General features: G+C 40.4%; 1 protein-coding gene across 1 annotated transcript in view; it reads right to left on the bottom strand.

Moving 5' to 3' along the window:
- The window catches only part of LOC122554300 (dual specificity testis-specific protein kinase 2-like), a 35,785-nt gene extending 19,907 nt beyond the window's left edge, over positions 1–15,878 (bottom strand). The window contains exons 1-4 of the mRNA XM_043699101.1: positions 15,778–15,878; positions 10,864–10,948; positions 6,772–6,855; positions 2,687–2,773 (exon numbers count right to left, since the gene is read on the bottom strand). Of these exons, the coding sequence (XP_043555036.1) occupies positions 2,687–2,773; positions 6,772–6,855; positions 10,864–10,948; positions 15,778–15,842 (321 nt within the window). The 5' untranslated portion in view covers positions 15,843–15,878. The remainder of the gene's footprint in view (positions 1–2,686; positions 2,774–6,771; positions 6,856–10,863; positions 10,949–15,777) is intronic.
- Positions 15,879–16,156: the final 278 nt, after the last annotated feature.

Below are 16,156 nucleotides of genomic sequence, written 5' to 3'. Positions count from 1 at the left end.
GTTCCGCAGGGATCTGTTCTGGGACACCTGCTCTTTGTGATTTTTACAAATGTCTTGGATGAGGAAGTGGAAAGGGGGGGGTTATTAAGTTTGCCGATGATGACAAGAAGGTTGGTGGAGTGGTAGGTAGTATGAGGGCTGTTATAGGTTGCAAAGGAACATTGACAGGAGGCAAAACTAGGCTGATAAGGTGGCAGATAGAGTTCAACCTTGAAAAGTGTGAACTCATTCACTTTGGAAGGTTGAATTTGAATGCAGAATACAGGGTTAATGGCAGGATTCTTATCAGTGTACAGGATCAGAGGGATCTTGGGGTCCATGTCCATAGATCTTTCAAAAGGTGCCATCCAAGTGGATAGGGTTGTTAAGAAGGCGCATAGTGTGTTGGCTTTCATTAGCAGGGGATTAAGTTTAAGAGCTGCAAGGTTATGCTGCAACTTTATACAGTCATGGTTAGACAACACTTGGAATACAGTGTTCAGTTCTGGTCATCTCAATATAGGAAGGATGTGGAAGCTTTAGAGAGAGGGTGCAGAGGAGATTGTGTGTGGCCTTTATGTGTGGCTGCATCAGGATGTGCGTGGATCCCCGGTACGCAAACACCTAGTGTCACTACGTACTGAGGTTCTACCTGTCCACGGTGTTGCGAAGGATGGATCTGGCCTCGCTGCCGCGGAATGCTCAGAGTAGTTGGACCGATCCGTATCACCTGTCCTTCGTGGAGAAGTTTATGAAGAAAATAATCTTTGACCACAAGTCCATCAGGAAGTGGTCAACACGTAGTGTCCTCGAGACCCTTCGGGAATAGGAGAGGACGGATCCTATCGAGCGGTTCCCTGAGCAGACTGTCAAAGCCATTTGGCAGAATGCCGAGCAGCGCCGTGACGCGGGACTCCGTGCTCTACGGTCTGTTCCCCAGGACGCACACCGAGACGAACATCAACTGTGCCTGGAGGATCATCAACTCGGTGAAGGACACTCTCTGGGCGGTCCAAAACCTGTTGATCTTCCAGCTGAAGGAGTTGATCCCGACTGAGTGTTGCAGACTGGCACATTCCAAGGTCCAGGACTACGTGTTGAGGGATGCACTGAAGTTTGGGGCAGCTGCCGCCAAGGCGCGGTGGGGAAAGACCACCGCGTTAACATCTGCCTGCCTAAGAAGAACAGGGGGCCCACGCAGGTCATTTGGGCTCTGCTGACACCTCAGCTAAATATATGGGCGTATGATTGAAAAACGTACAGACTTGTATATAAAAATGATAAATTCTGATCTCTGTATGTAAATGTTTACATATGTATGGCATGACCAACTGTACAGACCATCAAATTATTTTATGAATAAAGTATATTTTTGAAATAAAAAAATAATAATTTTAAGGTGACTGGAGGAAGATGTCAGAGGTTGGTTTTTTACACAGAGAGTGGTATATGCGTAGAATACACCATCAATGGTGGTAGTAGAGTCAGATATATTAGGAACATTTAAGCGACTCTTGGACAGGCAGATGGATGATAGTAAAATGAAGGGTATGTAGGTTAGTTGATATTAGAGCACAACAGCAAGGGCCGAAGGGCCTATGCTGTTTTATGTTCTCAACTCCATATCTTGGGCCTAGATAGTTAAAGGAATGAACACCAATGGTGAGGTCAAAACGTTAAGAGAGTCAGACATGACACCAGCTGCAGAAAAATGAAAGCCACAAAAGGGGATTCAGACACAAGACAAAGATGTTTAAAGTTGAGGTGGTATGGGGTAGACCAGGGAGGGACTTCAGCAGCAAGCAGCAGCATCTTCTCAACAAACAATAAAATAACTTTTTGTGACATTAACACATCAACAAAATATCCGACTGTTGACTGATTGCACACTCATTCTGTTCGCATCATAGAAAATGGTTTGCAACACTGTATACAGTATCTATTACAAAAATGTATCTTAGCTAGAGAGAAATAGAACATCAACTTTTTAACATATTTTCACATGAAATACATTCCTTCTGCTATAATCACACGAAGGGTACATACACAAAAATTACCACGGGGAGAAAGTGAGGACTGCAGATGCTGGAAATCAGAGCTGAAAATGTGTTGCTGGAAAAGCGCAGCAGGTCAGGCAGCATCCAAGGAGCAGGAGAATCGACGTTTCGGGCATGAGCCTGCATTCCTGAAGAAGGGCTCATGCCCGAAATGTCAATTCTCCTGCTCCTTGGATGCTGCCTGACCTGCTGCGCTTTTCCAGCAACACATTTTCAACAAAAATTACCACCCCAACCTTTCTCTCTATAGATGTGAATTAACTTGCTGTATAAATAATACATGAGCAATGAGTTTAACATTGACTCCAGGCATTGCAAAATTACAAAAGCATTCAGGCAGAAAGCTATCAGGGCATTTTCTTGTTCAGGACAAGATTTCTGTAAAAAGAGTTCAACAGGTCTCAGAGTCATCTTCAGTAGTAAAGGACATAGGAAATCTACTGGAGGTTGCAACATCAGAATAGCAATAGTCCATTACACTAATCAGTGTCTTTGGCTTTAATTAAAGAAACCCCAATGCAAAACTTCTCTAATGTTATCTTGTCAGATACAGAAAAAAAATTTAGCAACTGTGTACTCACTTCTGTTTCAAATTATGTTCATGTAATCATACACAAGATCATCAAGATAGATTATCATATTTTACTCACATTGCAACAGTTGAAGGCAAGCTGAAGAAAGCTAGGTGGACAGTCCCCAACCATGTTCTGAAATGCATCATAGTCTAATCCAAAGTTCTAAATTTTGATGGAAAGGTTCAGAAAAAAAAAACTTGAATTCAGTCATTTAAAGATGCATATACTTCAGGAAATGAATATGTACAAGATGTATATTAGCTATCACGTAATTGCTAAATATGTAAAATTATCAATTATACAAAATTTAATTAGATTGCAAAATAGATTTCTGAACAAAAGACATTAATAACTAACAAAGAGGCACTTCCGTTCATTAGTATGGAGTGTTGCAAAGCAATTGTCTAAACTAAAAAAAAGGGAGGGGATTCAGCAGGGATATAGGGTGTTTATTAAAGCTTCCAGAACAAGTAATAGGACAGAGAATCAAAGGGTCAGGAATCTAACTCCAAGCACAAGCAGATACCAGGTGGGCCAAAGGGCTGAGAAGTGGCAGATGGAGTTTAATTCAGATAAATGCAAGGTGCTGCATTTTGGAAAAGCAAACCTTAGCAGGACTTATACACTTAATGGTAAGGTCCGAGGGAGCGTTGCTGAACAAAGAGACCCTGGAGTGCACATTCATAGCTCCTTGAAAGTGGAGTCACAGGTAGGTAGGATATGAAGGCGGCGTTTGGTATGCTTTCTTTTATTGGTCAGAGTATTGAGTACAGGGATTAGGAGGTCATGTTGCGGTTATACAGGACATTGGTTAGGCCACTGTTGGAATATTGCGTGCAATTCTGGTCTCCTTCCTATCGGAAAGATGTTGCGAAACTTGAAAGGCTTCAGAAAAGATTTACAAGGATATTGCCAGGGTTGGAGGATTTGAGCTACTGGATAGGCCGAACAGGCTTGGGCTGTTTTCCCTGGAGGGTCGGAGGCTGAGGGGTGACCTTATAGAGGTCTACAAAATTATGAGGGGCATGGATAGGATAAATAGGCAGGGGTCAGGGAGTCCAGATCTAGAGGGCATAGATTTAGGGTGAGAGGGGAAAGATAAGAGACCTAAGGGGCAACCTTTTCACACAGAGGGTGGTACAGGTATGTAATGAGCTGCCAGAGGAAGTGGTGGAAGCTGGTACAATTGCAACATTTAAGAGGCACCTGGATGGGTATATGAATAGGAAGGGTTTGGAGGGATATGGGCCGGGTGCTGGCAGGTGGGACTAGATTGGGTTGGGATATTTGGTCGTATGGACGGGTTGGACCAAAGTGTCTGTTTCCATGCTGTACATCTCTATGACTCTATAAGGGGATAATTAGATGAGGGCAGTCAATGCAGGACCGATGGTGTTGTACTTAAATACACATGGTATACAAAATAAGGTAAATGAGTATGAGTCACAGACTGAAACTGGCACATACGATATCATGGCAATACAGATGTGGTTGCCGGGGATCAAATCTGGGAAATAAATATCCAAGAGGACGAGTCCTATTGAAAGGATGGGGACAGGTTGCCTTGTTAGTAAGAAATTAAATTAAATGAATAGAAGTAAGTGATGTAGAGTCAGAAGGTGTTGAATCTGAAGAACTGCAAAGTTAAAAAAAAGACTCTGATGGGAGTCGTGTACAGGCCTCTTAGCAATAATCAAGATGTGGGGCAAAAAAATAAATCACGAGATAGAAAAAGCATGTAGAAAAGGCACTGCTGCAAGTGTCAAGGGGGAGCTTCAACATGCAGGTGGACTAGGAAAGTTGGGTTGGCAGCAGATAGTCAAGAAAAAGAATTTGCGGAATATCTACGAGACGGTTTTTTGCAGCAGCTTGTGGCAGAGCCCACTAAGGAACAGGCAATTCTGGATTTGGTGATGTGCATTGAAATCAAATTGATAGGGAGTTTATCATCTTGATTTATTGCTTTTATTGTCACGTGGATTTTTACAGGGAGAATGCCATAAAATACTGTAAAAAGCTTTCATTTGTTGCCACAATTTGGTGTCATTTTGAGCAATTTGAGGAAAAAATTAGATACAATTTAAAGAGAATCCATCAGTCCTGAGCCAGCTTATCAGCATCAACAACACTTGAGCCTTTCCCTTTTCCACCACTATGTTGCTGTCTACACTGGATCCAACCAACAAAATCATCGATCCTCAGGCATCATCTTTCACAAATGGGCTAATACCCCTCTGCCACCACCTCGCTGCTGCCTGTGCTGCGTTGCATATCTCACTGCTGGACCCAAGTCGATGTCACTTTGATGCCCTTCTAACACCAAATACAATCAACGATGAAGTCGGCAATCCCCATTGCCACTGGGCCTACTTCGTCAACGTCCCCTCTGCTGATGTAGCAGCCACCAATTCCTATGCTCGTTCAGGAAAAGTAAGGGCTCACTCCCGAGGTCTGCCTCGGGCTAATACTCTTCATGCTGGCTCCACTTGAGGTCTGTGCTGGGCTCTCGCTGATGCCTCAGCTCAGGAAGAGGTAAGTAAAAGGTATAGAGAAAAGAAAGAAAGGAGGGAAAGAAAACAAATAAAGGAAAGAGAAGAAAAGCAGACAACTTCCAGCTCAGGAGCCCTCCTCCAACTCCACCTTGCTCACACACAAAAACTGTACGATGATAGAATTCATCCTACAGTTTGAGGGGGAGAACTGGAATCAGATGTAATGATATTAAAATTTAGTAAAGGTAACAGTATAAATATGAGGAGGAGCTGGTCAAAGTGGATTCGGAAGTTAGCCTACCAGGGAAGACAGTGGAGCATCACTGGCCAGAGTCTCTGGTGGTAGTTCAGAAGCACAGCAGAAATTCATCCCATGGAAGAAAAACATTTTAAAGGAGAGTACAAGGCAAATCAGTGATGGCATAAAATCAAAATAAAAAGCATAACGTTTGGTAAAGATAGTGAGAAACCAAAGGATTGGGAAGCTGTTACAAAGCAAAAGACAACTGAAAAAGTAATTTGGGGAGGTGGGAAAAGATGAAATTAGAGTTGCTAGTTAGTGATATAAAAGAAGATTGTGGGAGTTTTTTTTTTAAAAAGATATCTAAGAGAGAGGCAGAAGTGAACACTGGACTACTGAAAAATGAGTTTGGAGAAGTACTAATGTGGAACACAGAAATGGCAGAGAAACTGAACTGGTACTTCACATCAGTTTTCACAGTGGAAGACGCCAGCTACATACCAGAACTTCAAGAGAGTAGGGGCAGAGGGGAGTGTAGTGGCCATCACTAAGGAGAAGATGCTGGGGATGCTGAAAGATCTGAAAGGCTGAAAAATCATCCTGACCCAATAGACTACAAGGTCTCTGAACAAGATAGGAGGAGATTATGGAGGCATTGGTGGCGATTTTTCAGGAATCAATGGAGTCAGGAGGGTCCCAGAGAACTTGAAAATGGTTAATGTAATACCCCTGGTTAAAGAAGGGAGGTAGGCAGCAATGAGAAGTTACAGACTGGTTAGCTTCACCTCAGTCGCTGGTAAGATTTTAGAGTCAATTACTAAGGATAAGACTGTGGACTACTTGGAAGTGCATGGTAAAATAGAGCTAAGTCAGCACAGCTTTGTCAAGAGAAGGTCATACCTGATAAATTGGTAAGAATTCTTTGAGAATGTAACAAGCAAGCGAAACAGAGAGCCAGTAGATGTGATTGATTTAGATTTCCAGAAGGCCTTTGACAAAGGCTGCTAAATGAGATAAGAGCCATTGGCATTAGGGGCAAGATACTGGCATGGATAGAGGATTGGCTGACTGGTAGAAGGCAGAGAGTGGGGACAGAGGATGGCAGCCAGTGACTATTACAGTTCTGCAGGAGTCAGGTTTGGGGTCACAAATTCAACTTCTACAACACAACTGATCAACATAGCAGCATTACATTGGTCTGCTGAGAGATAACCAATTTGGTATATTTAAGGATCAGTGTTTCCATTCCTATTCCCATATGGATGTTCGCCCATCATTTGACATAGTTAGGCAAATGCAAGAAGATCCCCAACTTATTTTTTTAAAAAAACCTTCTAAAAGTACACCTTCAACATGTTAAACCGCAGAATATTTATGAAAAGTGATATTTTCTTATCTTAAAGCAGGAACAAAAACTCACTCCTTACCACTGTCCGAGGTAGATAGTCAGGATCAGCTTGTACTCTGGCAATTATTTCACATAGAATAATGCCGTACGAAAACACGTCTGCCTGTCATTAAATTACAAACAGTGTTAGAAACAAAGCTTTATGGCAATTTAGCTATTAAATTACTACAGTTATACATAACATTTTTAAAAATTGAATTAATTATTGGAGAATAATTTATGTTCAAGTACTTCACAGCCAATAAAGAAAGAATCATAACACAAGAACTTAAATGTAACTGGAGCAGGAGCCCATGGATCAAGTCTGCTCTACCGTTCAATACCATCAGGGTTAATCTGCGACCACTCCTTTTTATTATATATTCCATACATTCTTGATGATGCTATATCTTATGAATGGTATGGAACCCCAAGATTCACAACTCTGACCACCAAAACATCTCATTTCAGTTTAATTAGTCATCGTTTTTCCCAAATAAGGCTGGGTGTCCATGTTCTATAGACCCTGGCCAGGGAAAGCAACCTCTCAATCCTTTACCCTGTCAAGCCCCTTCAGAATCTTTTATGTTATGATTAGATCACCTTTCTTCTAACCTCCAGTGAATAAGCCCAATTTAATCAGCCTCCCATCACTAGACAACTATTTCATCTCAAGGACTAATCTACTAAACTTTCACTATACCACCAAGGTGAGTATGTCTTTTTACTTTAGAGTCTAAACTATGCTGAAAATCAGAGCTATGAATCCAAAGTTTATACAATGGAAGCAAAACATCTATGATACTCTCCAAACCCGCTGCAAAAAAGCCCAGCATGCTATCCTAATTGATAACTATACCTACCCCACTAACCTTTTCCATTCCTTCCATGATTATACCAAAAACATCTCTAAACATCATTTGCAGCACACAGTCAGACAACAGTCTGTTAGGCAGACAAGAGTCAGTGATGGTAATGATGACCTTCAAATATCATAACAGGATTTTCAAAATCTATCTGACCTGACATATTTGGGCATGACTTATTTAATCAAATATATCCTTTTGTTGCAAATAAAATCCAGCTGCTGAAAACTTTCCAGTTGCTAAATATTCAAATAAAGTATTGCCGTGCACCCAGGGTGGCAGAGAACTTTATGCATAATTTTTGATACAAGTTGTATACCACACCACATGGACCCTCTGAGCTAGTGAAAGTGAAATAACATTTCCTCCAAGTCATGTCTTGGCCTTTAGCTACCAAACAGATTTATTAAAGAGTACAGGCAGCAACAAAACATTTTTCAGTAGTTATATTTTGCTACTTACTCATTCAAAAGAAAATTTACTTAATTTTCTTCTAAAAACCATGTGTCTTCTTTAAAAGACGTAATGGTCCTTCAAAACTTTGCACAGAAATTCCCTGGACTAATTATCTTTACAAGTTCTAGTCAGTTACATGCTTATCACATCAATATGAAAAAGGACAGATGAAACAGTAACCAGAGCTTAGCGAGTATGAAAAAAAGCCAAATTCAAAACATTTCTCATCACGCATATGAACACAGGATTTTGAACTGAATTAAGTCACTTAGTTCCTCCCTCAAGAGAGTTGCGTGACAATGCATCAAGTTAAACATAGATGTCGCTGACATCTATTGCCCATCTCTCGTTGTCCTTGAGAAGATGATAGTGTGCTGCCTTCTTGAGCCACTGCAGTCCACATGTCGTAGGTTGAGACTTTGCAGCAATTTACCTAACTGACTGGCTTGCTGGGCCATTTCAGAGGGCAATTGAGATTCAACACATTGCTGTGGTTCTGGTGTTAATATAGGTCAGACCAGGGGAGGTTGGCAGAGATCATTCCTTGAGGAACATGAGTAAGCCAGATGGGTTGTTCTGACTATTGACAATGGTGTCACGGTCTTAATTCCAAATTTTGTTTAGAAATCCACTTCAAATCCCAAAGTGGTAGATATTAGAATTTGAGTCTGGGTCCCCAAAACATTAGCTGAGCTTCTGGATTAATAATCTAATGATTATACCACTAGGTCATCACCTCTCCAGTGATGCTAATAGCAAGATAAAAGTTTTTTTAAAAAGAGTTTTTCCTGTTACACAACTCTTACAAATTCAGTACCATTGAATGTGCCAGTATCAATGAGTATATTTGATATCAACAAACAATCAGAGGCAGTGGATGCTGCAAAGGCAACAGGCTTTGATAACATTCCAGTAATAGTACTGAAGACTTGTACTCCAGAACTTGCTGCCCTCCTAGCCATGCTGTTCCAGTACAGCTACAACACTGGCATCTCTCCAACGTGAAAAATTGCCCACACATGTCCTGTACTCAAAATGTAGCACAAATCCAACCTGGCCAATTACCACCCCATCAGTCTATTCTTGCTCTTCAGTAAAGTGATAGGAGGAGGTGTCATCGAGTAGCACTAGTTCAGCAGCAACTGACACCAAGTTTGGGTTCCATCAGAGCCATTGAACTCCTGTCCTCATTACAGCTTTGGTTCAAAAGAACTGAATTCCAGAGACTAGGTGAGAGTGACAGTCCTTGACATTAACACCACATTTGAACGAATATGGCATCATGGAGATCTAGCAAAGTCAGAATTAATGGGAATTGGGGGAAAGCTCCACTGGTTGGAATCATACTGGCACATAGGAAAATTGGTGTGGTTGTTGGAGGTCAATTTTCTCAGCTCCAGAGCATTTCTGCAGAGGTAATTAGTGTTCTAGACCCAATCATCTTCGGCTGCTTCCCTCAAATCATAATGTCAGAACTGGGAATGTTCACTGCTAATTGTACAGTGTTCGGCACCATTTGCGACTCCTCAAAATCTGAAGCGGTCCATGTTCAAACGCAACAAGACTTGCCTTCTGAGGAAGGGTCACCGGACCCAAAATGTTAACTCTGATTTCTTTTCAGATGCTGCCAGACTTTTCCAGCAACTTCTGTTTTTGTTTCTGATTTACAGCATCTGCAGTTCTTTCAGTTTTTAAGACAACATTCTGACAACATCCATGCCTGGGATAAAATTAACATTTGTGCCACACAAATGCCAGGCAGTGACCATTGCCAAAAAGAGACAATCCAACCACCACCCCCTTGACATTCAATGGTGTTACCATAATTGAATCACACATAATCAACACCCTGGCATTTTAAAAAAAATGAACTGGACTTACCATATAAATAAGTAGCTGTAAGAGGAGGTCAGAGGCTAGGAATACCGAAGTAACTCACCTCCTGACTGCCCAAAGGCAGTCTATCAACAAGCGACAAGTCAGGAGTGTAATGGAGTAATCTCCACTTGCCTGGATGAGTGCAACTCCAGCAACACTCAAGAAGCTAGACACCATCCAGAACAAAACAGCCCGCCTCATTGGCACCAAAACTATAAACATTCACACCCTCCAATACCAACACCCTCCAATACCAACCCGCAGCAATAGCAGCAATGTGTGTCTACAAGATGTACTGCAGAAATTCACCAAAAATCCTCGGTCAGCACCTTCCAAACCGACGAACACTTCCATCTAGACGGACAAGGGTTGCACATACATGGGAAAACCTCCATTTGCAAGTTCCCCACCAAGCCACTCACCATCCACATAAGGAAATATATCACCATTCATAATACTCAGGCATCCACATTATAAGTCCAACAGAATAAAGCACTGTAAATTAATGAATGTTACCTCACTCTGCTTCATTGTGCCTGGAATTTGACAAACATACCCCTGACTACATGAGAACTGAAGGTTGCCTTTTCTAACTGCTGTTGAGAATCAATAGTGCCTGACAAGAACAAGCCTGGGAGATACACAAATGGCAAAACTGACACTCAAAAGGTTAATATGGTATAGTTGGATGGACTTTGGAAGAAGCAAAGTAACCACAGATTGAATAACTACCTGATATGCAAACTTGCTGGTTAGCTTTAATGCTTTAAGTACACAAATATTTTCTATTACATAGCAGCTTCACCTTGTTCTTTTCAACGAATCAAGGAAAATTCAAGTGAAATATAAAGGAATAAACATTTAAAATCAATACACTAAGTTTTATTTTGCAAACAATGATGTTTGCTGCTAATCTAAAACAGAACACTTACCTTTTCATTATAATGCTCACTATGAAGTACCTCTGGAGCCATCCAAAAAGGTGATCCAACCACTGACAACTTTTCTACACTTGCGCTGAAATTTAAAATAAAAAAGTAAGTAACATGCTTTGCTATTTTACAAAACATTTATTTACTTAATATGCTTTCTTTGGCATAGCATTAAAATGTTGATATTCAGTGCATGGTAATATTGACATAAAAATTATTTGCCATAGGACCAGTTACTTAAAATATCATTTTTTTGCAGTAAATCATGACCCAGGTGAACAAAGACAATCATAATGCCCACAAACCATCAAGTAGCCCTATCTTAATTGCAAAAGGTTTTTGACCAGGGAAGAGAATGGTCAAAAGCAAAAAGAAAAGTCTGAAAATTGGAGGCCAAGGACAAAAACATCTGCAAGTCTTCAGTGACAAGGATTACATAACTATACCACTTATACTCCAATTCGAATGGGGTGGTACAATTAGACTTTAGAAGACAAGAAATAGGAAGGGTAGACACAGATGGCTTATTGAGTCTGCTGTGCCATTCAATATGATTATGACTGATCTTTAACTTCAGCATCACTTTCCTGCCCACTCTCATATGCCTCATTCCTGAAACAGCAAAAAAATCTATGTATTTCAGCTTCAAAAGCACTCGACAATGGAGCATCCACAATCCTGGGTAGAGGATTCGAAAGATTTTGGATGGAGTAATTTCTCCCCATTTTAATCTTAAGTGATTGTTCACTTACCCTATATTTTAGACTTCTAACTAGCAGACCAATTTTTTAATATCAAATTTCTTCAGAATCTGTGAAGAGATTGCTTCTCATTGCTCTAACCTTCAGGTGGACCTAGACCCAATTTGTTTAGTCCAGGAACCAACTTACTGTACTTTTCCACACACCACAACAAACAGTCTCCCTTTCAATAAAGGCCAACATGCCATCTGCCTTTCTAATTGCTGCCATAACTGCACATCAAATTTCTACATTTCTTGTTTAAGAATACCCAAGCCTCTGAGCATCAACACTGACAAATTCTACATCATATCAAAAATATTCTGATTATGAATTTTTATACCCAAGTGAATAACTTCACACTTTTCCTATGTTACACCAAGTGGGTAGGAATGTTCACCTTCGCTTTGTATATCTTCTATTGAAGTCAGAATTGCAGACCAATACATTTGTATCAAGTCACGAAAGTGATTTGTACATTTTAGCATTCAATCTATTTAGTGCCTCTGATACAGATTGAAATCCAAACAAGCAAAATAACATAACCATACTGGACCATGTACAAGGAAAGCAAAGCACAAGGTGACAACAATGGTTTGCAAACTATTTTCCAATGTGATCCCATTTTACCTCATCAATTATAGATTGTACAAAAGACTGGCCTTGCCAGAAATACCCACACCCCAGCAGTTGTCCTTCATCTTCACTCACTCAATCGATAACCTGATGTTTCCAACAGTCATACAACAAAGATGTCCATCATCACGATGCACCAGCTCCTCCAGCCCAATTGGTAAATGCACAGAATTTTTTGTGACTCCAATTAGATGATTCTTGACTGTCAGTCTTTGACCAACTCTATCTCCAAAACTTTTATAATTGATAAACAAAGCAAATTAAAAATAAACGCATTCTTTATAATGCATCGACAATTTTCTTTCTGGCTTTGCTTGCAGCAATAGCTTGGAGATTGATCTTTAATTCATTCAGGGTAATTCTGGAGGGTTGGCAATCCTAGTGAGCATTTGGTAAGTAAAAAGTGAGATAACCTAACTTATATCCTTTGCGAATTTTTCCTTACCATATATCTGGCATCTATCTTCTCTTCTATTCCTTTGCTCCTGGACCCTATACCTCACAGCAAATCCTCAACCTTCAAAAATGACATGCATTCTTTGAAACAGAAGAGAGTTGGCTATTGAAAAATTTAAGTCACCAGAGATGACTCTGCTGTATCAGTCAAGCCTGGGTCTCCAGCGATAAAGTTTTTGTCATCAGCATCTGCTCTAGGCTCAGCCTCCATTGCGTCTTTGGTATTGACTCCTATTTGTTGGATTGACCAGCTTACAGAAGGCAACAGATGTTTTGATTAAAAAGATGTTGAATTTGTGAAACCAGGACACAGAATTTGGCAGATATGAAACTAGTTATGCTCAGCTGCTCCTTTTGCCTCTGTACCTGCGCCTGCTGAACCCTGGCTCCACTGCCTAAAACTCATCCAACCCAGAACTCCAGTTACACCATTTCCCCCATCCCTTTAGGTTGGCAAACACAGCTCTCTAGACTACAGACTTTGATACTTTCCCACCATGCACAGTGACAGCAGTGTGTACTGTCTATAAGATGCAATGCAGAAATCCACTGACGATCTGCAAATAGCATCTTCCAAACCCACAACCACTTCCATCTAGAAGGATAAGGGCTGTAGATATATGAAAACATCACCATCTTAAAGTTCCCCTGCAAGCCACTCACCATCCTGACTTGGAAATATATTGCCATTCCTTCACTGTCACTGTATCAAAATCCTGCAATTTCCTCTCTAGTGGCTTTGTGGGTCAACCCACAGCAGGTGGACTGCAGCAGCAGTTCACCACCATCTTCTCAAGGGCAACTAGGGATAGGCATTAAATGCTGGCCAGCCAGTGATATCCAAATCCCACAAATGAATACATTTTTTTAAAAGACTGTTAAGTTAGTTTGATGCAAGTCTAAAGATGTCCATTTTTCTTAAGCGTGAGAGACAATTGCTACTTGTAACGTGACAAATTGCACGTTTAAACATTGGCTGCAAGAGCAGGCCAGAGGCTAAATATCGTTAGCAACTTATCTAATGACTATGAACTATCTACAAAGGCACCAGTCCGAAATATGATGGAATATTCAACACTTAACTGTTTTAGTGCAGCCCCAAAAACTCTCAAGCAGCTCAGCCCACTCAGTGACACTTCATCCATAATATTACACACTCCCTCTACCAGTAATGAATCAAGGTTGCAAATGTTTACAACCTACAAGATACAATGCAACAATTCACCAGGACTCCTACAATGGAACCTCCAAAACCTGGACCTCTGCTACACAGAACATAGGCACAGGGAAAACCACCACTTTTAGGTAACACACTATTCTTCCCCCCAATTACCAGTTCAAAATCCTGGGAGACTAACAGCACCATAGATATGCCTTCATAATCTAGACTACGGCAGTTTAAAAAAAGGTTCTCCAGCACCTTCATGTGAACAATTAGGAATTAGCAGAATTTCCTATTATTCAGTCATCACATGTAAATAGATATTCAAATATTGCTTCAAGATTTCAAAGTTTGTGAGAAGATTTGTAGCTCGGGTGCTCATTGTTGTGGTTCTGTTCGCCAAGCTGGGAATTCCTGTTGCAGATGTTTCGTCCCCTGTCTAGGTGACATCCTCAGTGCTTGGGTGCCTCCTGTGAAGCGCTTCTGTGATGTTTCCTCTGGCATTTATATCATTTATATTTAAACCACTATAAATGCCAGAGGAAACATCACAGAAGCGCTTCACAGGAGGCACCCAAGCACTGAGGAAGTCACCTAGACAGGGGACAAAACATCTGCAACAAATTCCCAGCTCGGCGAACAGAACCACAACATTGTTTCAAGATTTTTCCAAAGCAAATCATTATACTGTGTCTTATGTTAGTTAATAGGAACATAACAACTAACAGTAGGCCATTTGTTCTGACATTTAGTATTTCATAACCCATCTGATTGCAGCCTCAACTTCACATTCCTGCTTACCATTGATAACACTCAACTCTCTTCTTAGTCTACCTTTTCCTTTAAAGCATTCAACAACCCTCCTCCTCTACTCTCTGGGGAAACAGTTCCAAAGACTTGCACCCTTAAAGTAATCTTCCTCATCCCCATCTTAAATGTGAGACCCCTAATTTTTAAATTATGCCCCCTACTAATCTTGAATATGGGAAACATCCTTTCATTATCCACTTTGTTAAGTCCTCTCAGGACTTAAAATGCTTCAATGGACTTACCTCTCACTCTTCTAAATTTCTATGGATACAGGCTCAGCTGGTCAACCTTTCATCCAAAGGTAACTTTCCTATCTTGGATATTAGTCAAGTAAACCTTCTACGAACTGCAAAACATTTATGTCCTTTCTTAAAGAAGACAACAAAACCTATACACAGTAATCTAGAGGTGGCCTCAACAACATTTATTCCACTGTAACAACATACCCTCCTCTCAATTTCATTCCCTTACAATAAACAACATTCTATTTTCACTTGTTGTGCCTGCATACTAACATTGTGATTCATGTACCAACACACTCAGATCTTTCAGAGTTCTGCAACTTCTTTCCATTAAATATGCTGCTTTACTATTCTTCATGCCAAAGTTCACACATCCTGCATTATATTGCACCTGTCAATTTTTGTCCACCCACTTAACCTATTTATAGCCTCTTTGCAAATTCCTGATATCTTTTTGACAACTTAATTTCTGAACTAAAAGGACATAGTGAACCAGATGAGTTTTGGTAACAAACTGGTAAATTCATTAGAATTATTAAAAGGTAACAATTACTCCATTCCAGATATATTAATAGAGTTCTCCCAGTTGTCATAGTGGTGTTTGAGCCAGTGTGCCAGAGCATTAGTCAGTGCCTCTGGATTACTAGTTTGGTGACACTGCCACAAATCACCATATACCTTTTTGAAAGGGAACCACATTCATTCATGCTCAAAACAACAGTTATTAAAAACATGATTAAATATCTCAACAATTTTGAGGGATGCAAATTTCTATTCATTGTTATTTTCTCATAGTTGCCCTAGGATTATAATTCTGCTACTTCAAGTGGAAAATTACATTTAAAAGGGGAAAATGTGGTATACTTACTTATCAGGGATTTTCTCTGCCAGTCCAAAGTCACCCAAAACTCCTGTGTACCCATTCTCTTCCATCTTAATTAAACAGTTCTGTGGGAGATAAAAGCAGGACTTATTGCATAAGAAATAACAATTCATGCCTTTATGTCCTGGAAACTGGCAGCTGTGAAAAAGCACAAGTCTGAAGTGAGAAACTAGCACATTGGATTTTTTTTTTCCTATTCATTCATTTGATGGGGGCATTACTGGCAAGGATGACAAGTTTCCTTCTATAAAAGGAACAGGTTATAGATTTCAGTTTTCCCTGCACTTCATAGTGGAATCAAACCTATGTCCCTTGAACATTAGCATAAAGTTTGGAATAGTTTGAACTGCCTCCCCAAAATTAG

Source organism: Chiloscyllium plagiosum, chromosome 11 (assembly GCF_004010195.1).
Source record: "Chiloscyllium plagiosum isolate BGI_BamShark_2017 chromosome 11, ASM401019v2, whole genome shotgun sequence".
Classification (NCBI taxonomy): Eukaryota; Metazoa; Chordata; class Chondrichthyes; order Orectolobiformes; family Hemiscylliidae; genus Chiloscyllium; species Chiloscyllium plagiosum.
Note: the sequence above shows the minus strand (reverse complement) of the source record. Positions and strands in the feature narration are given on the sequence as shown.